The sequence below is a fragment of the Fundulus heteroclitus genome, chromosome 10, assembly GCF_011125445.2.
Source record: "Fundulus heteroclitus isolate FHET01 chromosome 10, MU-UCD_Fhet_4.1, whole genome shotgun sequence".
Lineage (NCBI taxonomy): Eukaryota > Metazoa > Chordata > Actinopteri > Cyprinodontiformes > Fundulidae > Fundulus > Fundulus heteroclitus.
This window is the reverse complement of record NC_046370.1, coordinates 23,201,350-23,227,576: the sequence shown is the minus strand read 5'-3', so window position 1 is coordinate 23,227,576 and position 26,227 is coordinate 23,201,350. Positions and strand designations below refer to the sequence as shown.

At 40.6% G+C, this 26,227-nt stretch overlaps 1 protein-coding gene across 1 annotated transcript; it reads right to left on the bottom strand.

The window, feature by feature from the left end:
* Window positions 1-11,315: 11,315 nt before the first annotated feature.
* LOC105937645 (transmembrane protein 100) lies at window positions 11,316-17,648 on the bottom strand. The gene is made up of 2 exons (XM_012879075.3): window positions 17,468-17,648; window positions 11,316-13,417 (listed from the first exon to the last, which is right to left on the bottom strand). Exon 2 carries the CDS (start codon window positions 13,373-13,375, stop codon window positions 12,902-12,904), a length of 474 nt encoding a protein of 157 aa, XP_012734529.2. The 5' UTR covers window positions 13,376-13,417; window positions 17,468-17,648; the 3' UTR covers window positions 11,316-12,901.
* Between the last annotated feature and the right edge of the window lie 8,579 nt (window positions 17,649-26,227).

Sequence of the window (26,227 nt, the reverse complement as noted above, 5' to 3'; positions counted from 1 at the left end):
TTGTTATTTTCTGATCCACAATGGCGGCTTCTTCTGAATTTTGTTCTCTCTCATTTTACCTCATTGATCAACGCTTCAAGGTATACATTCCAGCTTCCTATCACACTAGTTCGGCACCTGTCCCACTTCTTCTTAGTTGATCTCTTTGCCCAAACACACTCCTGTAATTTGTCATTCAACCACCAAGTTTCCTTGTCAACTTTCCTTCAAGAAGACATACCAGGTACTCTTCTACTTGTCTTCCTGATAACATTGACCTGTAGTTGTCCAGTCATCTGGAAGCACCTCTTGGCCACCCAGAGGCTGTCTCAACTCCTCCCTGAAAGCCGTGCAACTTCCTTTTTCAGGTTTGTCCTCTGCTCTGCCATTGTCCTCTTCATGTACCTCACCATCAGAGTCATTCTACACAACACCAAACTGTGCTGTCGGGCAACACTCTCATTAACTATAACCTTGCAGTCACTGAATTCCTTCTGCTAACATTGTCTACACAAGTTGTAATTCACCTCCTACCTCTCCTCTTGTGTTTCACTCTGTGTTCCTGCCTCCTCCGGAAGAAAGTGTTCACTATAGCTGTTGCCGTCCTCTTTGTAGAGTCTACCACTATCTGTCCTTCTGCATTATTGTTTTGGATACCAAACCTGCCCATTGCTTCTTCAGGAATTATTGTTAAATTCCAGTCTTTTTAAAATGTGTTAAGACTATGTGTAGTGAGCCCCCAGCTCAACACTGGCCAAATTTTAAATAGAGTCACAGTGAACATTCACCTGTGTTTTCTTGCTTAACATATGCGGTCTTGTTCCTGGCTTAGGGCACACAGGTCCAGTGTTAGGTCATTGTTCACTTTGTGTATATGCTGCACAGTTCTTTGATCTGTAATAAAAGTCTCTGTGTACCAGTCTTCCTTGTTCTGGGTTTGGTTTCCTCCATATGCTTCCCCTTGATTTTGTGTACGAGTGTCAGAAAGGTCGATCTGCCTCCAGCCAGATGTGGTTTAATGTTTGTGCCATAGCATGTAAGGAGCAATAATGAAAACTCACCCATAGCTCAAACGTGTGCTGAACTTGGCAGAAGAGCATGAATCTTCCAAAAGGTTCAAGGGAGATTATTTCTTCTTGTGCCTCCTTTCAAGCCCAAAACATCATATGTGTGCACAAATGAATTTGTTACTTTACCTGAGGCTGTAAGAACAAGAACAAAGTCCTTTCTGGCCTGGGCATTTCATACTTTACTTATGGGCTGCAGAACCCTTAGAAAATCCTTACAGGTCTCTGCCCGTGTAGCATTTCTCTCTGACACCACACAAAAAAAGTTATGCCCAGAATTAGCATAAAGGAAAAGCTGCAAGGACTCCCAAGCCAGAGCTGCAAAAACAAATTAATGGTATTGTATTCCTGCGGCCCCAGGATAGAGAACAGATTTCTCTGTTTTTGTGAGATATCTAAAGGCCTTTATGTTTTTACTGCACTCTCAGCAAGCCAGTAATTTTCCAGACAGGTTTTTGGAAAAATAATCTTTAGGTCATTAGAAAAACATTTACAAGATGTGGGCACATTCTGGGAGGACTGCTGGCCCATGGGTTGGCGAGAGTCTCAGTCTCAAGCAGAGCAGTGGGGGTATCGTTTTGCCTTGGTCCAGGCATGTCCCACTTAGGCGAAATCCCACAGCAGACCCAAAGCTCTCCAGGGGTACCACATAATATATTTTTCTGAAAACATGTTGGGATCTTCCAGGTAGTGCTGGATAGGGTCAATAGAAAGAGGGATTTCTGGATTTTGCAATTAGACTTGTTACCACCATAAATGCATGGATGGCAGGATAGGGCAGTGCATTGATAGACAGGAGCTAAATCTATAATAAAGAGGGCGCTGCTCTGATCTGTGAAACTGACTAAAGTGAGGAGTTTTGTCTGTCAGTGTTAGCTCTGAGTAGAGCTCAGGGACTCAGCTGAGGGGGCTCAGCCATCAGCCATCTGATCCCAGAAGGAATTTGAAAATTTCAGAAATAACAGGTACCTTTTTAGCTGTCTGATATCTGTTTAAATCACTATGCATAAACAGCTTTAACCTTTGGGTTCATCCTGAGCATCACACACCACGGAAGCAATGATTTTCTATGGTAAGCCCCAGATGAATCTGCCCCAGAACATTCAGCCCAACATCCTGTTGATCTTTCAGATTCCAAAACCAAACTTTTGCAATTCCAAATCAGACGTCTATCTTTGGTTTAATCATAGATTTGCTGAACTAATAATTCTGTCGGGTTTTGTGCTGTTGCCTCACATCAACGAGGCCCTGTTTACAAATCTTAAATGGGATATTTAAGCCTGGAAATGATTTTGAACTCTAGAGGTTGTAAGGCAAGGGGGGTTAAGTCTTCATATCCCTCCTTTGAATAAAAATAAATACAGACTGTGGATGGACTGCAGGAAGTTTTTTTTTTATTCCTCAGATATTCTGGAAATATTGTTGTCGGTTATAGGTTAATTTAACCAATGTTCCTGTACACAGAATAGAAAGTTATTAATGAAAGGCATGCAGATTCTGTATGATATTAGAAATGGTCCACAGCTAGGGTTACTGGCAGAACAGTTTCTGATGAGAAAACCTACAAAACAGAAGCTTGCTCAGATTACTGGAGAGGGATGAAGGACAGATTTGCAGGAAGTGAGGGAAGGTTGCACTTCAGAAACAAATTGGTTTATGAACTGGAGCACACCCTGAAGTTTATTTTAGTTAAAACATGTTCAGCTAAGTAGTGGCAGATGCAGGATGGAGTGGTAGGAGAGATATTGTGATAGTAGCATGATTCCAGCCTCTAAAGGAGACCAATCAGAAGCACAACAATGGCACAAGGCCCCAAACGGCCCCATTGACCAGGGAGCGGCACTTCCCCTCATCCGTCAAATACCCAAGAACCTTTTTTTCACCGTGCGTGCTTCTTTCATTTGTCGACCTGCTGACGGATTTAAAGACTTGTCAGAATAATGGTTCGTTGTGGTGCTGCTGCAGATAAGAGGCGAGCACTTAGCCGTGTCGCGTCAACGCAGGAAGTTTGCATTGTGTCCAAAGAGAATGGCAGCTGGGATTGATTCCAGTCATGGTCTGCTGTCATTTCCCTACTCAGATATCCAGGCTGATCTGTAAAGGTCCCGTTTGAAAACTGAAATCAACAGATCCGACTCCATGTTCTCTAACACAACGTGGAACCCTCGTCTTTGGCCCCATATGCAAAGTCCAGTGCCTCTAATTTAGGAGTAAAACTGGACCCAAGCCTCAAAGTTGATGCACATGTAAATTCAATGATCAAATTCTCCTTTTTTCAGTTCAGGCGGATTTACCTAGAGGAGGCTTTCTTTGCCAAGTTCTGGCTCCTTCCCATTTCTTTGAACTCCTCCACCCCCACAAACCTTTGCGTGTTCTCAGATCAGTGGAACAGATGCTTCTATCACTCCCAAAGTCTCTTTATGATTCCAGAGGAGACAGAGCTTTTGCAGTTCTGGCTCCTTAGCTGTGAAATGAGCTGCCACTGGTGGTCAGGCAGGCTCCATCTCTTGATGTTTTTAAAAATCCTAACACTTTTTCTCTTTGGCCTGTAACCCAGAGTGAGTTTGCATCTGTTTTTCAATTGTACTTGTTTTATATCCTTTCTTTTTGTTTACATTATAGTGTGTTTTTATGTACATTTTTTTATGTATTTTTCTTTTTGTGCAGGGTTTTGGTCATCTTTTATGCTGTTGTTGATGTGCTCTTGAAATAAAGTACTATGGTATAGTACAATGTCCCCTTAACTTAGATACGTGCTGATGATGGTGGGGATGTGGGAATTTCTCACTGTTGGAGGTAGGTGAGAAACTTAAAAAGTTTAGGGGTATTCATACACCAATATATAATAATCTTCCTCTATTTTCTGTTAATTGACTGTTTAGAGCATCCTAACAATCTCACTCCATTAGTCATGAAAAACCAGTAACACTAACCCAGCTGGTCCAGGTCAGAAGAGGTAAAAATAATCAAGTCTATCAGTTGATATGAATATGAAGAAAACCTCGAACGAGAGGTACCCATGAAGCATAATGAGCACATGAACTACTGGAGGTACGCATTACTGTGCTCAAAGGAAATGGACGTTTTTGTTGTCACGTCAAACAAAAAAGCAAGAAGAGGAAGACACATCTAAGGTTTTGATTGTTACAGTTTTAATGATAACAGATATGCCAATTATTTTTGAAATATTTAAATTTAAATGCAGATGTAGAATAAAGAGTCAACTACCACCAAATTTAGTAATAATGTCCAGGTGAACCTGAATTCTGTGTAGAATGCTATACGTCTTTGCCACTCTGCCATTTCGAGAGCAGGACTGAAAGGCTAGCAAGCATCAGCGGATACAAACCAGGCTATCTACTTGGTCGGGTAGAGCCAGCTGCTTACTAAGGTGCAAAACATAAACACGCAACATGATCCGCAGGAAGCTACAATAAATAATCTATCCCCTGGAGATCCTGAGATTGCTGTGTTTTGTAGTGTTTAGGGTGATCCATTTTCTTCACTGGATGTTGCGCCCTCTTTCTCACGACTTCCTTTCTGGTAGGCCTCTGTTTTTAGATTTCAGATTTTAAAGCATATTTTAATATCAGCCAAAGTCCTGATAAGAAAATGTATATAAATCCTCCCACTGTTAATATTTTCTATTATGTTTTAGTGTGTTCCAAATTAAATTATGAAATCCCTTTAAAAGTTTGATATATTTTCTTGCCTTTCAATAAATATTGTAGAATATATATTTCTGCAGTACAGCAACTCTGTGCCCTTCTTTTCTATTTTCCTAATTTCCCGCGCAGCTAGCCTGTTCCAGATCACACTAACAGCCAGGTTTAGTTAATCCCAGTGCCTTATCTGTTCAGTCAGCAGTCACACAATGAGTTTTGTCAGTGATTCTGTTTCCTTTTTCTTTTTTCTTTTTTTTATCAACCTGCATTAAAATACCACTGATACACATTGGTATTCAGTCATGTACTATAATTATTATAAAATTATAATGATAGCCTGAACATCTATTTACTTTTTATTATCCATGTGTTTTGAAGACTGCTGTTGTTCTGAGATTGACAGAAAGGCCTTTAATAGACTATTGCATGTGTTGTTGGAATTAGAATGGCTGATGAAGAAGCAACAATGTTGTCAAGGAAGTCCGCTGTTACACCATTTTCCATCAAGTTTTACTGACTCCTCCAGAAAAAAAACATATTTACACGCAAGTGCACAAAATCCGCAATCTCACAGCCCAAAAAGGGAGGAAAAAACTATACAAACCATAAGGCTCGGTGAACTAACAATTGACAATGGACAGAATATTATGTCATTTGATATATTTTTATAATGAATAGATAACTTCATTGCATGTCAAAATCCTAAATTAAATTAAATTAAATATTAATTATATAAACTAAAATTAAACTAAATAAAACTTATTTCAATTTGTTTTAGACTCTATGCTTAGTGTTTTAAATGCAAACAATATTTGTATTAATAATTGGTCCCACTGTTAAAATGTGATATGAGGTGAACATTGCTTTGCAAAGGCTGTTATCTGAACAACTTTCATCCCTTTATTCTGCTCTGCTGCCTCTGGAGTTATGGGCCAGTGAAACAGTGCTCTCTAGAGTCAGAATCAGATAGATCAGAGAAAGTGGTTTACATTTTTATTATTTTATTTTTTTGCGATTGAAGTTGCACCAAACCAATGTGTTTTCCTTTGTAATAGCAGCAGTGTTTCCTTTCTTGAGTCTGATGGGCTTCAGTTCCTCGCAAGGCTCCATCAAAAGATGTTGCTTGTTTGGTTTGAGCCTGGATTGGGCTTTGTGAAACGGATAAAGCCGAGACGCATTGATCCCGCTAGGTCTGTCATGAACGGGGACAGATGGACCCAGTATTCAAGCCAGACAAGTAGGAGGTATGATCCAGAGGGTTTAATAAAGTAGTCTTGACCATACAGGGGCAGGCGGAACTCAGTGGTCAGAATGACAGTCCAAAAACGGTACACAAAATGGCAGTCCAAAACAGGCAGGAATACAGACAGGAAACAGGTAAGCTCAGATAATCCAAAGGCAGAATCAGGTCAGCAAAATGAGTAAGCAGTCAGACAGGGCAGGAAAAACAGGTTCAGAGATCAGGCTGGCTCAGAAGTCCAAAAGGCAGATTGGGTCAATATTCACGGGACTAGATAAGACTCACCAAAAGGCTTGAAATCTGTCAAAACAGAAGGGCCCAGTATTGAAGACGCACAAACAGTTTATTGGGAATATAACTGAGCGGACGGCACCGGTGTTCTCAGCGGGACCCTCTGCGGGCGGAGACAACAGGCTAGTGACCCCGTCTGTCAGGATGTGATTTACCACGAATGTGCAGGCCACTAACCTGGTCTTATGTCCAGTCCTGGTGAAGCAATGGTCGAGGGACGGGCTAAGGTCAAAACCGTGTAGGCAATCGGGAGAAGGAAAATCCAAAGGGGTTGAGCAAGAGCCAATGTCGGGAATGGTAGTCAATGGTCGGAAACAGGAGGTCAGAGAGCCGATGAGGTACCAAGGGATAATCCAGAGCGAAGTCGAGTCACAGTTTAGAGATCGGTACAGGATATCAGGTCGCTGATATTGTTTGCGCTTTAGAGCAAAATCACCACCTTAAGTGGCATTGCTGGCAGGATGTCTGCTGTGGAAAGGGAGACTTGATTGTTTTTTTATTTGTTTAATTTCTTTAATTATGTTATTGCTTTTGTTTAGTCAAGCTTGGCGTTGTGTTGTGAAATTAGAGAAGAGAAGGATAACAGTAAGACTTTAAGGCTGAAGCTGCAAGAAAGATGAGACTGTAGCAGAGTCACTCCGTCCCCTAGGGGACTGTTCTCATAGCAGGGAGCCTGCCGAAACCATAGGACCTGGGCCCCACGCCTCATCGTTAGCTTTCATCGTTCTCTGTTCATCAGCAGCACTGAGGAGAAAGTCTCTCTCTCTCTCTCTCTCTCTCTCTGTGGAGAAGCTATCACTCATTTATTCAACATGTGTGCAGAGTTTACTGTTAGAAGAATGCCAGTGCTTAAATCACTCTTTTTACTATTGAATATCAGCCCAAACAGCCGATAATCCCCAGACAATACCTAATAGACCGAGAAATGTTTATTAGACATTAAATTATATAGTATTAGGTTGGTGTTTGTACCTCGTGACAGGAAGTGTCCAATGTGTGGGGGGAAGGTCAGGAATCGGGTTAAATAAGTGGTTGGAGGAGCCCTCTATGAGGGCACATCAGGCTTTTTGTTTGTATGATAATTGTGAAGCACAAGAAGAGGTCTGATACTGTACAAGGGATACCTATAGAAGGCTTTCTTTGCTAGAAAGCAGCTGAAGGGGGAAACCCTCGAAGAGTTTTCTCTTGCATCAATGGGTTCAACGGAGAAGTTTAACTCTTCTGCACTCACCAGCACAGTTAATGTGGATTTGCTTCTGAGGGATCGGCTTGTAGAGCAAGTCCTAGAGGATCCCTTGTGGTGTGCATTGAAACAGTTTGTACGGGAGAAACCAGCAACTATCTTACTGGATGTTAGAGCGGAGACCATTAAATGAGAGGGCTTGTCAGATGGTGGTGGGGAGGGAATTTCTCAGTCAACGGGCCTTCAGTATACTGTTCTGAGGCTACTACAAGAGGTCTAGAGTCAGAGTTAAAGGATCTGTGTGAGATGTTGACACAACAACAAGAGCAATTGAATCAGCTCACCCAGAGTAATGCTTCCTTTAGCCAACCTCACCTATGGAGCAGGTCTGGTGCTGGCAGCCAGGTCATTATATGCCAGGGACTGTGATGGTGTGAGCATCCCTTCTTGTTTTCATGCCCATGGGCCTCAGCAGCCCTCTAGTGCCTCATAATTCTGCGGTCTCTGAAAACTAGTTGCCACCGAACTGTCGAACCATTGTGCGGATGGGGGCCACTATTGAATCAGTTACAGCACAATGTAATGGGGGGAACTGCCCAAACTTGTAGCATCATGTCCACTGTTGGAAGTGTGTTTGGGAAGTATTAACTCCCCCAATACAATTGACACAGGCTCTATGGCGTCAACCCTCACAGAAAGTTTCTTTAAAGAGCACTTTCAGGTGTTGCTTGTTTCCGTTGCTCTTTACTCAGTTTTGTAAGTTGATCATAGGCTTAAGACCCCCCATTCTAACAAGCTGATGTTATTAGAGAAAAATCCCCCTCCAGGTTAGCCTCGTGAGACCATCCTGATCTCGCGAGCTTTCAAGGTTTCACTCGCAGATCAGTCTGGCTACCCTCCGTTAAAGAAAATTTGGAGCCGTTCACCAAACGAACGTCCAATCAGCGTTAGCTTTGAGGCGGGTTGAGGTGTGACGCAACGAGGAGCGACAGTTCAGTCTGAAGAACATGGCGGCTTCAGCCGATGAAACTAGCGCTAGCGCGGCTATCGAGCAAGTTTTATCGGAATTACAGAGTATTTCTTTGCTGAGCTAACGAGCCTTTACCTGCAGCAGCAAGAGTAGCTTGGCTTGTGGTTGTGTTTTCGTCGTCGCTCGTAACAGAGTGACGACGAATCTGATTGGTTTATTTGGCCCGTCTATCACCAACATAGGCCAATCAGCTAACCAGTATTTTTGCCCCTTCCCAAAATTACTTCAACGGAAGGTTTCCAGATGGATATGCGGAGCAAATCTATCTGGCGGAGTCAGGTAACCTCCAGGTTGCCACACAGCTAATCTTGTATCTGTGTGGACGGGGCCTTAAACTTCAACATGTTTCTGAACTCAAGTGCTGAACACAAACCAGCAAAGTTAGCAGGATCCTGCCACATTTTTTTCTTTTTTCTTTTTTTGAATTGTGATTGGCATATCATACATTTTGATTTAAGGCCAAATTAACTGTGTACTGTAAATTTGTAGAGCATTTCTTAATATATATATATATATATATATATATATATATATATATATATATATATATATATATATATATATATATTTATAAAGTGTATGTTTAAAATGGATTTTTGGACTTCAAACAAATTTTGCAAGCTTGCCAGCTTTTATTAAATGCTACGCCTTCAACAAGAAGAAGGAGCTCCTGTAGTAGCTTGGCAGTCAGGTCTGAGACGGCTTCTGCTCTGCTGCTGAGAATGGACGTGTGTAATGAGCTGCGGTGCCTCCGACTGGCAGCTTCCCCGACTCCCACCCTCATTAAAGGCCCCAGGAGCTGTCAGGACCAGCTCCTGGCAGCTAGTTAAAGCTCACCCTGGCCCACACTGACACTCCGATGCTCTAATGAGCTCCTTACTTATTGTATAAACTATTTAAACACTTTCACTTTCAGATCGGTTCATGTCATCAGTGCAGCTTCAGTGACATTTATTAGTCAGGTTAAACTGTATGTGGGGAAACAAAAAACGTCCAACAGGCTTCCGTAATCATCCCGATCTTGCCTTCACTGCCATCGGCCATGATAATCTGTTTCTTTTGTTTATGTTCTGTCTGTCTGAGTTTTCTGTTTACATGTTCTGCCACTGTTCTGACCTTAATTTAACTTAATCCTAGGTTTGATTAAATGTTTAGGATTATACATGAATAAAAGCTGTTTAACTGAATTAGTCTCTTCTATGTTTAATTTAAAAAATGTGCACATTGATGTGAAACCAAATTTCACTAACACATCTTGGGGTAAGTTTAAACAATTATTGTTTTTGGTTATGGAAGAGATTACCCGGCGTTCTTTTGGTCAAATAAATTATATAAGTAACTGATGTTTGCACATTTTTGTCATTCAGCAGTCATATAATTGTAGTTGCGTAATAGTGTTTCCACCTTTTTTGCATTTGATATTCACTCATATTTCAGGTACAGATGCCAAAATATCACTGCAACTATTTTTACAATCTAAAAATTGAGGCTTGAGGGTTGACTGAAGTTTGTCCCAAGTGGACTGTTTTGTATTTTGAAAGATTTTCAAGTTTTTTACCACCTTTCTGTCACTTGTTGTATATGTTGTTCTTTCTTAAATGTACTTTTAGAGATTTTATTTTTGCTTTGCTCTGATTCGTTTTGATTATAGTTGTTTTGGCGGCTCAAATTCATATTCCGGATTCAAACGGGACCGTTTTATTTTAATGAATGAATACCAATCCTGCTTGGCCATCCACATCCATGTTTCAACTCTTGACCCATTCAGTGAGTGAGTTCTACTGTTCTGCTCCAATCCCAACTGGGGCCTCTCTGTGTGTGTTTGACTTTTCTGTCTATGACACTTGTCTCATCTTTTTTTTTTTTTTTTTTTTTTTTTTTTTTTTTTGTCAGATGCAGCCCCTGCCTCAGTTGTTTATAACAGAATGATGGAATCGGGGGTTGCGGGTTACAGTCTGGATCAATGTTTATTTATTTTCCCCTTTGCTGACCTCACCTCTCCTTTAATGACAAGACTGTCTCACGCCTGGTTTGTGTCAGAGGAGTCGCTTCCAAGTTTTTTTGTAAAGGGCGTGTTCGAGCAGAAAGCCTTTCCTGTTCACCCGCTGATCCCTTTTCAGAGATTGAAGATTTATGTTTCTTAGCGTGCCAGGCCCTTTTCCGACTCTCAGACTGGGAGGCAGTCGGAGCGGTGAGGTTGAGGAAACGGGGGTGACGCTGCAAATGTGACACACCTCTGGTGACTTCAGTTGTTAGGGGAAGAGAAAGGAGGCTTGGGATTTCCCCTTTTCACACAGAAGTCAGTGACCTCCAGGAGCGGAGCTAGGAGCTGGACACATGGAGGACTTTACCCCCGTCTGCAGTATCGTATTTAAACCTAAAATAAACATGTACTGCTGCTGTTTGCACAAGTTAATCCTCTCAATTTCAAGCAAAGCAAAATGCAGGAGTCTGAGTTTTCGTCCGCCTTTAATTATTTTGGTACTTCAGGAAACTGGAAAGTTTCTGGTGACTCATCCTGAGATGTAAAACCCGGGTCTGTGTGGGCTCTCGCTGCAGCTCTGTTTTCAGAGGAGAGGCGCCTCCTCCGAGGTGTCGAATAAGTCGGAGGTGATGCGGCCCCGCTTCCCGCTTTCTGTTTCCACCCTCTGCCCACATTCCCAGGATGCTGAGGAGATAAAGTTAGCTCGGCGATGTAACCGTTAGCTGTCAGCACCCCCAAGTGACGCAACCTCGCCCCCACCCCATGCTCGTTTTATCAGGGAGATGTAAAGCGAAATGAAGGCTACTAAATATAGCCTCATGGTTGGTGTGCGACTTGCTGTGGAAATCAGATCTGCAAGAAGGAAACAGGAGTCGGTTTGTTTGGGCTCCAGATCTTGGCTTTAATAGTTCCAGTTTCATTCACGGACAGAATAAATAAATCGAGCAGACAGACGGGATGTTGTTTAGTTTAGTGCACGTGACTTACAAAGAGGCATGCATGTGAGAAATTGGACTCAGCTGTGACCTCCGCGCTCAGGTATTCGGTCACATGGTAAAGACCGAGCACACCTGCAGGGGGATAGAATCAGGTCAGCAGTAGTTTAGTCTGATCTGCGGAGTTAAAGACGCCGAAAGTCACAGGTTCCTTTTTGTTGGCTAAATAATTACAGGGATCTTCATTTAAGCTTTTCACCAGCAGAAGCAGCAGACGTCTAAATCAATTGCATGTCTTTTTAGGAACTTCCAAATAAGACGGGCAGTTCCAGAACCAGTCAGTTGTCGTTTAGGCTGTAGAAACGTATAGAAACTACTATTGAAGCTTGTGAAATAAAAAATTTTTAACTTACTTAATTAGATATTTCTTAGACGTGCAAGGGTTTATATAGAATGATTTTATGTTTCTGTGGGCGACATTTTAGAAATTGCTGGTGAGATCTAATTTGAAATAATGTCAATGCAGAAATTTATTTATTTATTTTTTTCAAGCACAACAACGTGAATAAAGAAGGCCTGGAGGAACAACCCGGAAGCTTTGGACCCATCTGAGGAAATAAATGAAATGATGATCCTAGCCGAGGAAAAGCTGACAGAAAGTAACGTATTTTCCTGAACCAATTAGCCCATTTGTAGTTGTTCCCTGGAAAGTTCCCAGTTCTTAGAACCAAACTCTGAGGGCATTGCTTGGAGAAATGCTACATGATTCTTTAAGATCTGTCCCTCTTTCCTCCAAATAGTTAATGTCTGTATACATTACATGTAAAGTTCCCCATGCAGAGTGATAGAAGCCCAGAAGTCACAAGTGAGCCCGATTCAAAGAGAATCTATACGCTGCTCAACATACATAGAGTAGAGTACCATTCAAACCGTGTTTATAGCTTATTATCAACAACAAACTGTACATTCTCAGTCAGATCATATTGATCTCATGTCGTGTCTAACGTGACGTCTTCTTTGAAATTAGAGCCTTCACACAATCACCCTCGTTGGATGGCCGGTCAGTTATTTACAGGATTTTTTTTTACAAATTTTGTACTTTTAGAACATTGTTCCAACTCATGTTCCTAGAAATATTTAAGAGTTTTCCTTTGTTTAGTGTTTTTTTTATTATTAGTTTTTTGTTAAACCATCATTCTGAGATATTTGATCACATAAAATTAGCTTGATCCAATAAAAGTTCTTAAATTTTGGTTCAGAGATGAACAGAAAATTTGGCCTCCTTCCGTCTCTTTGCTTTCAGGAACAAGTTTTTAGTCTTCACAGAATGCCTGGTGTCCAGTGAGGCACCGTTCGCTCCTCTCACAGTCACCGAGCCTGAAGGACTGTGGGTATGAGCTCTTTAAAGTCTGTGAACCTGGTGATCTAGTTTGGTGTCAATGTGGTACATTCAGTAAAATAAAAAAATCAAGATATCTGCTGCATGAAATGAAGGGCTTGAAGATTAATGTCCAAACTCCGAGGCGATCAGGGCATGCAGTAACCCTGGCTGACCATGAGAGCGGTCTGACTCTCCCTTCGTTTGTCCTTCTTCTTCCTCAGTCGAAGCCTCCAGCAGACGGCGCTGGATCCGAGTAGGCCCAGCCCTGCAGATAGCAGCACCAGTCCCAGCAGAGAGATGTTGGACCCGTGGGAATTGAAGGTGTAGGCCACCGCCGTCACCACGATGCCAGCGATGAGGACAAACACGCCAAACGGCACTATGCAGCGGTAGCAAGACATCTCTGCGCCACCGGTCGCTGCCGTGAGCTGGACCTCGTTGACGTGTGGGATGCGTGTTGTCACGATGACGGCACTGTCCTTCCTGGCCTTCTCCCGGCTCAGCCTCTCTGCAGAGATGGACGTCGGTATCCTCACCGCATGCCTCGGGATCCTGCCGCCCCCTTTGGCGTAGAGGTCATCCGGCATGGCGATCTTGCTGGTGAGGAACAAGTGAGGCATTGCTGGTGATGTCCGAGCTCAGCCGTTTAGAGAGCAGGCCAGCTGTGAGCAGAAATTAGAACGTTAGGCTTCGGACATTTTAATTGCAGCAAAAAGGTTAGGCGCCAGTAGCTTAAACAACAATGTTGTTATTATACTTCCTGATAGTGGGCTGCCATTTTGGCTCAAAGTCAAAGTCTCCCTGAAGCTTGTGAGGGACATTTTCGGTGGATAAACGTCCCACAAAAAGAGTACATGCATCCACAAAAAGTATGCTTGTCTGTCTTAAACAATTACTGAGTGTGTTGATACTTGGTGAAATAAAATCTGACTGTAGTTTTTTTTTTTGCTTGTTTATTTTTTTTAGACAGACAGCATCAGATTTTCTATTTAAAAATGTCATTGAATAATTTATTGTGCACTGAAACTATCATTTGCATCATATTACAATTTTTTAGTTGATTTTTTTAAAGAAATACTGCTTCAGTTTTTACCAACACAGCCGAAACACTGAAAAGCCACGTTAGACAATCTAGGGAAATATACATCATACAATAATGGATAGAAGTTAAGTGGCTTGACTCTAAAAAATATTGTTTAAGTCTTACTTGGTAAATACTTTATTTTGCCATTTCGTGGTCTGAGCATAGAATGGTTCCCCGTTTTATTCCTCTTCTAAATTCAGTCAAAGTCTTGGGTATGGGCAATATCTTAAGACCAGGATGCATTTAAAAGTACCAATTTTTCTTAATGCTGGATCATAACCAGGTTGCAAGTGTTTTTTTTTTAGCTTCTTGCTTCTGCATAAGCAAAAGCAAGAAACAAAGATAATAATAATAAGAAGAAGTCAGGAAATTATGCAGTGGCAAGGGTATTTTAAATTTCCTAAAGGATCCTGGTGAGGTACTATGTTGGAGACCCAGAAACTTCACCTTCACTAAGTTGGAGGATCTGATGGGGCAGGTACTTGACCCAAAGCATCGCCCTCACTTATGGCGATTACCATAATATGGCCATTGTGAAAGGGCTTACTTAACTAAAGTTGTCGACAAATGCTATACTATGCAACGTGCCCTGTTTTGAAATTTTATGAGAGCACCAAATATGAGACACTGAAATGTGAAATCAAGTTTTATTCCCTGACTAGAAAAAAATCTATTTCAGTGTTACTGGCACAACAAGGAGATCCCACTGGAGATGTTTTCTGCACAACACCCACTCAAACTATGTGGAAATGGCTCACAAAGGAGGTTTACAGGAAAAAAAAAAGTCAGTTCAAGACGGTGGGTTCTCTTCACGAAGCCGTATTTACCACATGGAGGAACATTCCAACCAGCAGGAAACACGTATGTCTCAACAAATTATTGAAGTGTTGAACAAGAGCAGTGGTCCACCAACCACCGACTTGTGTTAGTCCACTCTTAGAGTAGACTTTTGAGAGTAAGGCAGGGGACACCTAAAGAACAGCATAGGGGCAGCTCACGACACCACAAAAGTCAGTTTAATGGAAACGAATGCAGTGTCTGGAGGTTTTACTTCATACGAGTTCCTATTCTTTTGATGTACCGGGTTCGGAAGAGTCTTGAACAGGTAAACTGGTTCTACCTCAGCATCCAGTCTTTGCATTGTCCAGAGGAAAGTGCGACTTGCACCAACAAACAGAGGCAGGCTCGTTGATCAATCAACATGTGAGGGGTCATGTTTAAAACTTCACTGGTAATTGGCCCAATTTAGGAACAAACCAACTGAAACACCATGTGAATAAAAATCAAATGACAAGAACTCACTGTCTTTTCTCTTCTTGCTGTTTGTTTTAGGACCATCGCGTAACGAACATTAATCACTGGAGCTCACAGAGCTGTGTTTACGGTTGCTGCTTTAAAGTGAATTTATGGGCACTGTTTAGAAACACTGTGATCAATTGGATGAGAGGTTCAAAATGATTGGGGATTGTAAAGAACATTTACAAGCACCAGCTGTTAATTAAAGCAGAGTTAATAAATCAGACTGCTTGTTGTTTAGAGCTCTAAATTCATGCATAACGAGATAAATCCAGAGATCCAAGGAGATGAATTGTGTCCGTTACCCCTTAATCCCCTCCGGAAACCCGGAATAAAACAGAAAGAGGATCAAACGTTCACAGAATGGGTGGCTTTAGAGACATAATGATGTGTCTCCCAGCTTGTTTTCTGACTGTGGAAAACTAAACCGCTTATTAACTTTTGATCAGCATAGTGTCACTGAGAGTTTACCCTGTTCTACTTCTTTTTTTTTAATAACCATCGGCATTCATCTATCTCTGCTGGTTAATGGGACAGTTCGTAGCTGCGCCTCAGAGACCAGATGCTGGTAATGAAACTTTAATGTAAGACAGATGGCGGGAGCGTCGAGCTTCATTACCATCAGTTAACACAAACAGCTGCAGATCAGGAAACAAGCGTTTTTTTATCCAAGTCTAACAAAAAAGCATGCATTTTTATTGAACATCCAGCCATGCTTGAGACGCTCGTTTACACTCTTTGCTCTCTGTTTAACAGCCAGCCTGTGATATTCCTACCAATTAAACAGCTGCCTGTGCTGATTCATTTCTTCAGCAGTTTTACATCTCTCAGCAGTGGATCTGCTTCTCGTGGAGATCACAAATCTTAGTGAGTAAAACAGATATCGCAAAGTCTTCTTCCTCCCAGAAAATAGACATTGGCAGATCTGACAACACTCATATTTAACAATTATGGTCAAATAATGCAGGTTTATTGCAGAGATTTTATCCTGAATTGAACAAGAAATGTTTTTTTTTTACTCAAACATCTCCACAGACTTTCAGGCTAATTCGGAAAAAGAAGGTCTTCTTATTGTCTCATTATTGTCTGGGGAGGGAAAACTCTGCAACGTCATCTCTGCCTGCTGCAACACAAAAAACATATGTCAAGAACCCTCTCGCTGAGGCTCCTGCTGCAAGAGTGATAAATATTTTAAAGCAACAACCAGTTTATTCCCACCGTTCACGGTGAAAATTTTTACCCTTTTATAGCTTTTATAGTTGAGCAATTTGCAGTCTGGTTTAAAAAAATGAGAGCAGCTGTTTGTCAGAGAAGCACCAAGAAATACAGTGTAGGAGATCAAACCTTTGGCTTGCCTTGTAATTATTAACTCTGCCGTTATTTTGTAGGTGCGTATAAAAAAGACATGCTCCTATGCTTTTTATCTGCTTTAAAAACTGCAGCTGGTTAATTTTGTGTGCCGGTATTTTACTGTGCAGTTGCACAATCCCCTGAGCTCTTGATTTTGCATCTGAAGCTCAAAAACTTCGTCATTAGGGAGGAGTAATAAGTTGGTACGTTTTCATGAAAAATTATAATAGAGCATCGATGAAGTCTACGAAATAGCTCCTTTATTAAAAAAAAAATCGTTTTTGGGATAGAAATATTTCACTTTTTGCACACCAGGTGAATCCATGACTGCTTTTTAAATCTGAAAGCTAACGTGGTTATTCAATTTCTTTTTAGTCTGTGATGCTTCATTTGTCCAGCAGGTGTCCTTGCAGTGTGTCACCTAGTTTATCACCTGCTGCTCGTGCCCCCCCACCCCCCTTTAAAATCAGACCAGTTTGTTGCCAGTGTATCGTCTTATTTCTCATTCTGTTGGTTTGTCTGGACGCTGTTTGCTTACTGAACTTTCCTCCTTCTCGCCATTCGCATACAAGCTGCTCCTTTTTTTACATTGTGATCCTAGTGCAGAAGAAAGCTGCTGCTTTATCTATTATATTATCCATTATACATGTTTTAAGGATGCCTCTAATGATGATGATTCTAGATTTCTGGCTGCATCTTGTTTTGTTAGCCTCCAACCCTAAAATAGGTTTCAGTTTCTAACAAAAGAAAAACATCTGATTCTACATCTACACCCATCGCATGGTTTTGCTTGCAAGACAAAAACAGTTGCACAATGTCAGATCAAGGGAATACCATGTTTTCCCCTGTGAACACACAGTAGTATGGCTTTTGTAGAAGAATGCATCTCTTTGTGGTGGAATTGAAGCCTACCACGACTGTAAAACCTGACACCCTACAGGCTGAATTTGTGCAGGGAAAAGAAAACAATAAATCCACTTACTGCAGCAGAGAGCAGCATTCAATTCCTCTGACTGTTTGGGTCGTTTTCCTGATTGCAGATGTGAAGTCGTCAAGCTTCAGTCAGCGCCTCGCCCCTCTGCTCTGTACCGTCCAGCCTGCAGGAAGAAATGAGGGAATATGGCTATCAACAGAAGGAGGTGGCGGAGGAGGGGGGCGCCTTTCCCCAACACCTCCCAAAGCCCCAGCCCACCTCCCATCAGAGTGACTGAAGAAGCTTTAACTCTTTCCTCCCTTTGGAGATCCTCTGGTCTCCTTTATGTAAAACAGCTGTAAGGTTTTCTTTGCAATCCGACCAGCTGTTCTTGGAGCAGACTGAGTAGGGATGCAGTAAACCAGGATGCTTTGCTTTTTACCTGACATGGTTCCCTTCGTCCTCCACTGGATCCATGACATCATCCAGGTCGTGGGAGATGACAGGTTCTGATTTGTTTGGGACCAACGCGAGGCTCAGTCGAGTCCCAGCAAAGATTGGTGACCCTATAAATCAGAGAGTCATCCTGCAGTCTAAAAGCTATTCAGTCTTGGCTCTGCTCAGGTTCTGCAATAAGTTTTCACTCTTAAACTGGATGAAGGAGTTTATGTTTTGTTTTCTGTTGTGATGACACACGTTTTCACAGCAAGTGTAGTAGCTGTGAGAAAGATAATATATCCCCAAAATAGTTATTTGTAGTTTGGCTGAAATCAAAAAAACTTACAAGACAAATAATTGTATTCAGTTTGATCTATCCATCCATCCATCCATCCATCCATCCATCCATCCATCCATCCATCCATCCATCCATCCTTTACCTGGAAAGCATCAAAGGTGGGTGTACCAGTTAGATGAACCAACTCAGCTCAATCCTTTTGAAGTGGAGGAGCAGCAGCTCCACTATGAACTCCTACAAAACCGATGGAGCTGCTCACCTTCTTTCCAATGATAAACCTGGAGAACCTACAGAAGGAAGCACACCTCAGCTGCTTGCAAACACTATCTCAGTATTTTAGACGCAATCCATGTATAGGGACCATAGGCGGGCGTTAGCTAGAGCAGTAATTCCAGAGGTTCACCTTCTAGCGCATCGTTTTCACCATAACAGAGCAGAGCAATGTGATGATTACTACAAGGTTTGATCAATCTTGCCATCAATGAGGAACAGGGATGCCAGGAAAAAAACAATCCCTCTTTTTTCCTTCTCTGGCACTATAACCCTAGCCTAGCCAGCCAGACTCAGTTTCACTTTTGCTGGAGACGTTTCAGACTTCTATGGGAGTCTGGAACGTCTCCCATAGAACCCTCTTTTCTGATACCGACCAATAGGAGGCATGGACGGGCTTTATATGTTGAGTTGACGTGCAGTCTTACTTAAATTTTCTTTTGGCCAAGCCAGACCCAAGTTTTTTTTATCTTTCAAAGGGCATTCTTGGTTCTTTCCCTTTGTCATGATTTAGGTTTTTGTTTGTTTATTTTGGTCTTTTCTGGACTTGAATCATCCATCCATTCATCCATCCATTTTCTGTCACACTTGTCCCTCATGGGGTCGCGAGGGGTGCTGGTGCTTATCCCCAGCATTCAATGGGCGAGAGGTGGGGTACAACCTGGGCAAGTCGCCAGTCTGTCACAGGGACTTGAATCAGCCACTATCCAATCAGCTCAGTCTCAGTCAGAACTGCTACATCGTCAAGGCCTGAAGTCAGAAGCAGAACTATTTGATCTGGAATAAAGCAATGGTATCCCAAGGGTCCTGGACCAACCACTTTCTTCAGCAGGAGTAAAAGTCAAGACCCTGTCCATGAACACTGCAAATAGTATTAGAGACAAAAAGCAGCTAAGAAAACACCACTTTGAAGTGATGGGGGTTGAACGTCTTGATCTGTCTGGCAAATGACATGACAGCATCTCCAAAAGAACTGTGCCCTTTTGTCTGAGTAACCAGTGACTTGTTTTCCAATCCTCTCATCTCACTGAACTGCATAAACTATGTCACATATGCATAATCCTCATAAATGTGCTAGATTGTGTCACTGTTACCCTAGCTAATGCGATTACGATAGCCACCATTAATTATGCTTCATTCTGTTCCCAGAGCAATCGACCGTAAAACGTTGTCATCGCTCATGCATCTGTTAATGTCTTTATGGTACTCAGTGATACATGTGGGACTTAAAGCTGCAGTAGGGAGTTTTGAGACAACCGTGGCTTTTGGCCTGAACGCCTTCCTGGTCCCTCTCCCTTGCTTCCTGCTGGCTACAGGCTGTTATACATTATATGCATAGACACATCAGAGAATGGCATTTTAATAAACATGCAAATAAACAGGTCTTTTCATGCTGACATATATGGTATTTCATATTAATGAGTAAATGTATACAGTTTACATTTTAATACAGAGGCAAGCTTTATTCACATCCAATCCTGAGTCCACTGTACACCCCAACAACAATAATTTCTTAATATTTTTCGTGTGCTGTATTTGCACATGCATACAAGGCCTGGAAAAGTGTTTAAAACTTCAGGTCATTCCAGTGTATTGCACTTGCATGGAACTGGGGCAGAAGCTGCCTTGAAAAATAACTGTTTTGCACAACTTCTTGCATGTGCTGACACTCTGCAACTTAATGGTACCTAGTTTTACAATGCTATTCAGCCTTAGTTTGTCAAATACAGAGACAAGATATTAATAGGCATTGAATTATGGTTCATTTGTTGGGTTTCAGGAATTTTCCCACCAATCTCAGTCAAAATGTAGATCTGCACGACATGTTCTACTTTCAGTAGTTATCGCCGTTTATAGCAACGATAAGCTGCAGAAAATACATGCAAAATTGCTCCTTCTGCACTTCCTCCTGTCAGCTCCTATGTCAGCCTAGAGTACAAAAGACCCAGCCAATAATGCGGTGACGCATGATGCGCTCCAGCATGTAATGAGACGTCTAGTATATTTTATCTATGGGTATGAGTGTGTGTACGTGGAGAGGCAGAATGATATTTCAGCTGGTTATACTCATACCGTCTGTAGCACGGCAGCGCAAGCGGGTCTATTTATAACTCTTTATCGTTGCTTATTTTAGAGTCTAAATAAGCTACTTCACACTCAGAAACAAGCCCAAAAAACCCAACCCACGACTCACAGACTTTAGAAAAAAAGAAGCCCAAAGTCACTTATAATAAGCGGACTTGGCAACAGTGGTGCTGTGCGGGGGGGGGGTTAACGGCGCTTACATCAGAGTGATTGACACTGCCAAGAGCTCTGATTGGTTGTTTCTGACCAGGAGTGGTGCATTTCATGTGAATGATAGTAGGACCACTGGGAGGAGCCAGAAGACATTTCATTCTTTTCACGGAGTATCTGTCTCATTCTACTGTCAGGACATGGAGACAGTTCTAACAAATTTGTAAAAAAAAAAAAAAATATATATATATATATATATATATATATACAGTATATATTACTGTATATTACTGTATAGTATAATATTATATATATATATATATATATATATATATACTGTATATATATACTGTATATATATATATATATATATATATATATATATATATATATATATATATATATACTGTATATATATATATATATATATATATATATATATATATATATATATATATATATATATATATATATATTGTTTTTTTATTGTTTTTTTACCCACTGCAACTTTAAAGGGGTGGCTAAGTAACATCACGACTGATAGGCTGGTTGACACAACATTAAGAATGAATTATCTAAGAGGTTATTGGTCTCTAATTCAACCAATTATTAATGAAACATTTTGTTTTTAAAAAGTATTTTACATTATTGTAAGCTGGACTGTGAGCTGGTTTTTGAACACATAGCAATTTTTTCTAAGCCAATTTGACCTCATTCTAAGTTTCTCCAAACAAACCATTGTTCTTAAATGTACACAATCACATAGAACTCTGATGTCATTGGACCATTTTATTGGGTGTTGGTTTCAATTTAATTATCTGTTCCTTCTTCTGTAGTTTAGTAGTTTTCCTTATTCTTTTAATTTTGACTTGGTAATATACTGAGTGTTACTAGCCTGGTTAAAGAATTTGTAAACTAAAGTAATTTAACTGGAAGTTAAAGTATTATATTATTAAATGATGGCATTTTGGAAAGAAGGCTTTTGAGTTTATTCTGTATATGTGTGTAGGGCTTCCTGTTTGAGAATGCCAGTGTGAAAATTCACTCCATCTACTGATCTAAAATACCACACCTCACCAGGCATGTATTGATAAAGCAATAACGGATAAAAACAGAAAACTGTTTGACTATTCCTTCCTGATAATCAAATGGTACCCCAACTTGGCAATTTTGACCAAAATTTCTAGCATTGTTAATAGTTGCCATTGGCACTTATTAATAGTTATTCATTACTAAAGAAAACCTACAGTATTGTTGCATAGCAAAATCATTAACCACAGGCATGGCCCCATGTCTGTTTTCTGGTTACATCTTTAAATATGTAAAGTGTCAGATGGTCTGAGACTCTTTGGGTCAGAACATCTCAAGCAGCCTCTCTGACCTGTAGTCATCTGCATTTTTCATCAGACAGAGTCAGCTAATGCAGCACAAAACAGATGTGGATTTCAACAGATTCCTTTCATCATCTGGGCAAGTGAATTTCAAATAAGAAAAAGAGTGACTTACGAGACTTATTTCATAGGAAACAAATGTGTGTCCTGGAACTGAGTAGGATTTTTTTTCTCTTAATTTCTGTTATTTGCACTATTTTGGAACAAAGCAAGAACAAGTACAATACAATAAACTTTATCCACTCCCTCCCTCTCTAAGCAAATAAAACCATTTCGGTCTTAAATGGTAAATATTTTTTTCCACCCCATAGATTTCCTCCATTATCTCTTACAAGTTACTCGTCGGCCAGTTCCATGTGATGGTTTTCTTGCAGGCAATCAATATCACTTTCTAAAGATATAAATTCTCTATTTGTTCCTCTTTCTCAGAGGTTAGGCCCAGGTATAATGTCCGAAAGTCATTGACTTTGTGGTAGTTCACACTACTACTACTACCACAAGTCTCCAGTTGATCTTGTAGACTCTTATCACTTCATACTCTCAGACAACACTTGAGCCAAATCCAGCACCAGGTCCTTAACCTGCCCCGCACAGGTTTCCACTTCCTGAACTGCAGCCATACCTCTCGCGTACTGAGCCATTTTTTAGAGCATGACACTCAGCTCAAGCTGTAGAACAGTATTGTTCTTCCTCACTCTGTCATCCTGTTCTATCTCCGTTTTGAGAGCCTCGGTAGCATTAGTTATCCTTTGAGGAGGAATTGGTTTTATCCCATGATTATGGCATTTTTGAGTGTTGCTGGCCTTCTTTCTTTCTTAATCCACCTACTATGAGCTATATAATCGAAATGTATTTTCAAAGTTGAGTTTATGGTGGAAAGAAGTTATAGTACTAGAGAACAAAAACCAGGTACGTCTTTACCCTGTGCCATGACACCAGAAGTCCTCAGAACTGAATTGTTTTTTATGTGAGGAAGATGTCATAATTTCAATGATCAACTTTGTAGAATCTGAGTAGAGAAAACATAATCAGCAGCGCAATGGTGGACTCAAAGAAGATTATCTTAACATTATACAAAATCTCTGCTCTCCTATTTTTTTTGCAGAGTAACAGCTGGAGACTGCTCCAAGGCCTCCGCCTTGCAGCTCAGGATCCAGCAGACCCTAAAATGTGGGAGGAATCAGATGTTTCCTTTGAGACCTTCGAGCTGCTCCTCTTTCACACACACAAAAGTCTGAGGACTCTGAGAGGATGAATGATTGAAACACTTCTATCGAACAATATTCAGTCATATGTTTTACAGTGGAGCACAAAATTAACATTCTGACTTTGAGAAACAAATGCAAAACATTTAAAAACATTCTTAAAATTCATGTGCCAAATTTATTTCATATCAACTTAATCTACATGTGAAACAAGGACTCGCCAGTAGGTCTATAAAGCTTGGAACTCCACTACTCCAGATATTTTGAATTGAGAAAGCTTCCTGAATGGGAAGTGAAACATATTCAGCTTCAGAATAGAAGTCCAGCTGTTTTATGTTACATTACATTAAGGATGTTACATTATTATGTTACATTACATTTTTGGATTGATCATAACCTAGATGACCGAGAATCTTCACCAGCACATCACTGCTAATACTTGTATCTCTACTCCTGCCTTTAACTCTATACCTTTTTATGATCCATTTGTCAAGACCATGAAATGAACTTGCAAGAAGTGAAAATGGAAGAACCTATAAAACAAAACAAATTTATGTTTTTTAATACTTCTTTTTTTTGTGTGTGCTTGATAGTGTCACATTGTGGAGAACCCTTTTTTTTTTGGTCAAAAACAGGTCATGAAGTTGGCTCACAGTGAACCATTTTAAACAATGCAAGTCTCATTTAAGTGGGTAATAAGTCTGCAGGTCAGACTCGACCAGCAGGTGCAGCTCTGAATCTAGCTCAACGGAAAAGTTATCAGAGCTTTTGCTGACTCTGAGCCAAAGTTTTTCTCCAGCTCAGAGACAACAGAACACCCTCCCCCGATTCCATCTTGCAACCACCTGCCGACTAAGTTATGACCCCTTGCAGGTTTGTTGAGTTGATATTTTTTCTTGGTTTTTGGATCATAGATGATGACTTGATGTTACAGTCTCAGTGTGGGTGTTGATGGGATGAATGAGAGCATCAGCCTGTTCCGATTTTTGTCGAAGCAGAATCGGCAGAAGGAGTTGCGTGGATGGTACGAGTATCTGCAGTATCTCAGTGAAATGAAATGTTTTGGGCCGTTTTTTGTTTATTCAGGAGGTGGGTAGGTGGGGCTTTGTTGAAGAGTTAAGGCTTGAGTTGTAATACTTGCAGTGAAACATCAGAGAACTTTGCAAACTTTGCAGCAGGAACTGAAGACCACTTGCTGGGCTGCATTTAATTTATCCATGTGTGCGCACATCGCCTGTCGCTAAAAGTTCCTTGACATGGAATGCAGCCCATTTTATTATTGGATCACCCAAAAATTGTAAAAAATATGAATCGTAAATAATATTAAGATAACCCCTTTTAGATCAGCCTTCTATTTCATTATTTACATCTATTTACTGTACATGAAATTATTTACCAGAAAGACCCTCTAATCATTGCAGCACCTTATCTCAAAACTTATTCTATTTTGCTTAGAATTGTTAAAAGTTTGGGGATTAAGATAATAATATTTTTGTGGTGTGCAGACTGAGGTCATGCACTGTTTTTTTTTGTAATCAGTGAGAACTCAGTGAGAGCTCAACAATATCTGTGCACAACACATCATGAATAAACACTTAAACCTGAATTAGTCTTTATTGCGAAACTAAAACATTCTCAGAGGAGCCTTTTTTTACTTGTTGCATCTGTATTCTGTGGAAGGGTTTGTGGCAGAGTCTAGCTGTGACCTTCTGATTGATTTTATTTGGCTCTAGCCTTCATGCAGAGAATGTTAACTTTATTTTCCCTTCTTCCTGGAGCCCTGAGATCATGAGATTTGAGAGAGACGACTTTGTTGTCCTATTTCATCCTGTTAAAATGCTTTCAATAAGACTCAGCATCCAGAATGTAGCGTCAAACTGCCCCAGACCGCTCTTCTTACTCTTCTACTTCTGTGCTGAAGTACATTTGGATCGACTCCAAACTCAACCTGATGCACTTGGACGAGATGGAATGAGAGAAGTTTGTTTCACATGAATGTCGGCGTTTGACTCGACATGCAGGGGCTGTGCTGAACAAAAGGAACGCAGCTGTGCACATCTGGAGCAACGCCCAAACATTCATCAGGCGCTGTTGTTGCAGCTGACCAGGGGCCAGTTAAGGCCATTGGGGGGAGCTAGACTTATATTAAGGGAGGGCAAGAGGGTGCAATGCTATCACAAGGGGCTCAACAGACTATGAGATTATTATTAGTTTGTTTCTCAAACAATTGTTCGACCCTTGCCACCACTTTCTAAAGATGTGCACCAGAATGGAGAGGAGCCAGAGGTAGAAAACTGTCAAAAGGCCATTGAACCAGATCCAATAATCAAAATCTAGGCAACCAGCATAGAACAACAACAAAATAAAACAAGTACCCCTTTAAAACAATATAACTTACTTTAATAAAAAAACAGACTTGTTTTAACCAAAATAAATTTACCAGAGATGCACATCTACAGTTTATGTTAAAGTGAGACTTTTTATTTAAACATATGCATTGTTGTTTTATTGTTATTTTCTATCTACTTTCTATTTACTTTGAGTAATTTTTAAATCAAGTGAACATACTCTAGAATAATAGATATTGTCATTTGAAGTATATTGCACAATTTTAACATTAACTGATGAAAGTATTGGTTTCATAGGTTTTATGTTGAAAAAATTATTTTGAAAAGTGTTTCTTCTACCTGAATTGATTTTGTTGTTATTTTTTGTGTTTTTTTAATACCAGGATGGTATATGAATTTTTATATTGTTGCTGTCTGATTACATTTGTAAAAAACATTAAGCGAAATGTTATGATTAGTTACTTGCTACTTGAGTAGCTTTGTTACCGAATACCTTTTCACTCCATACTTTTCTTTTATTTGAGTAAAAATATGTACATGTAGTGCTACTCCTACTGGACTACAATTTTTGGCTACTCGGCCCACCTCTGATTCTACGTTTTAGGATAAGAAATACCTTTATTGTCCCACAACAGGGAAATTCA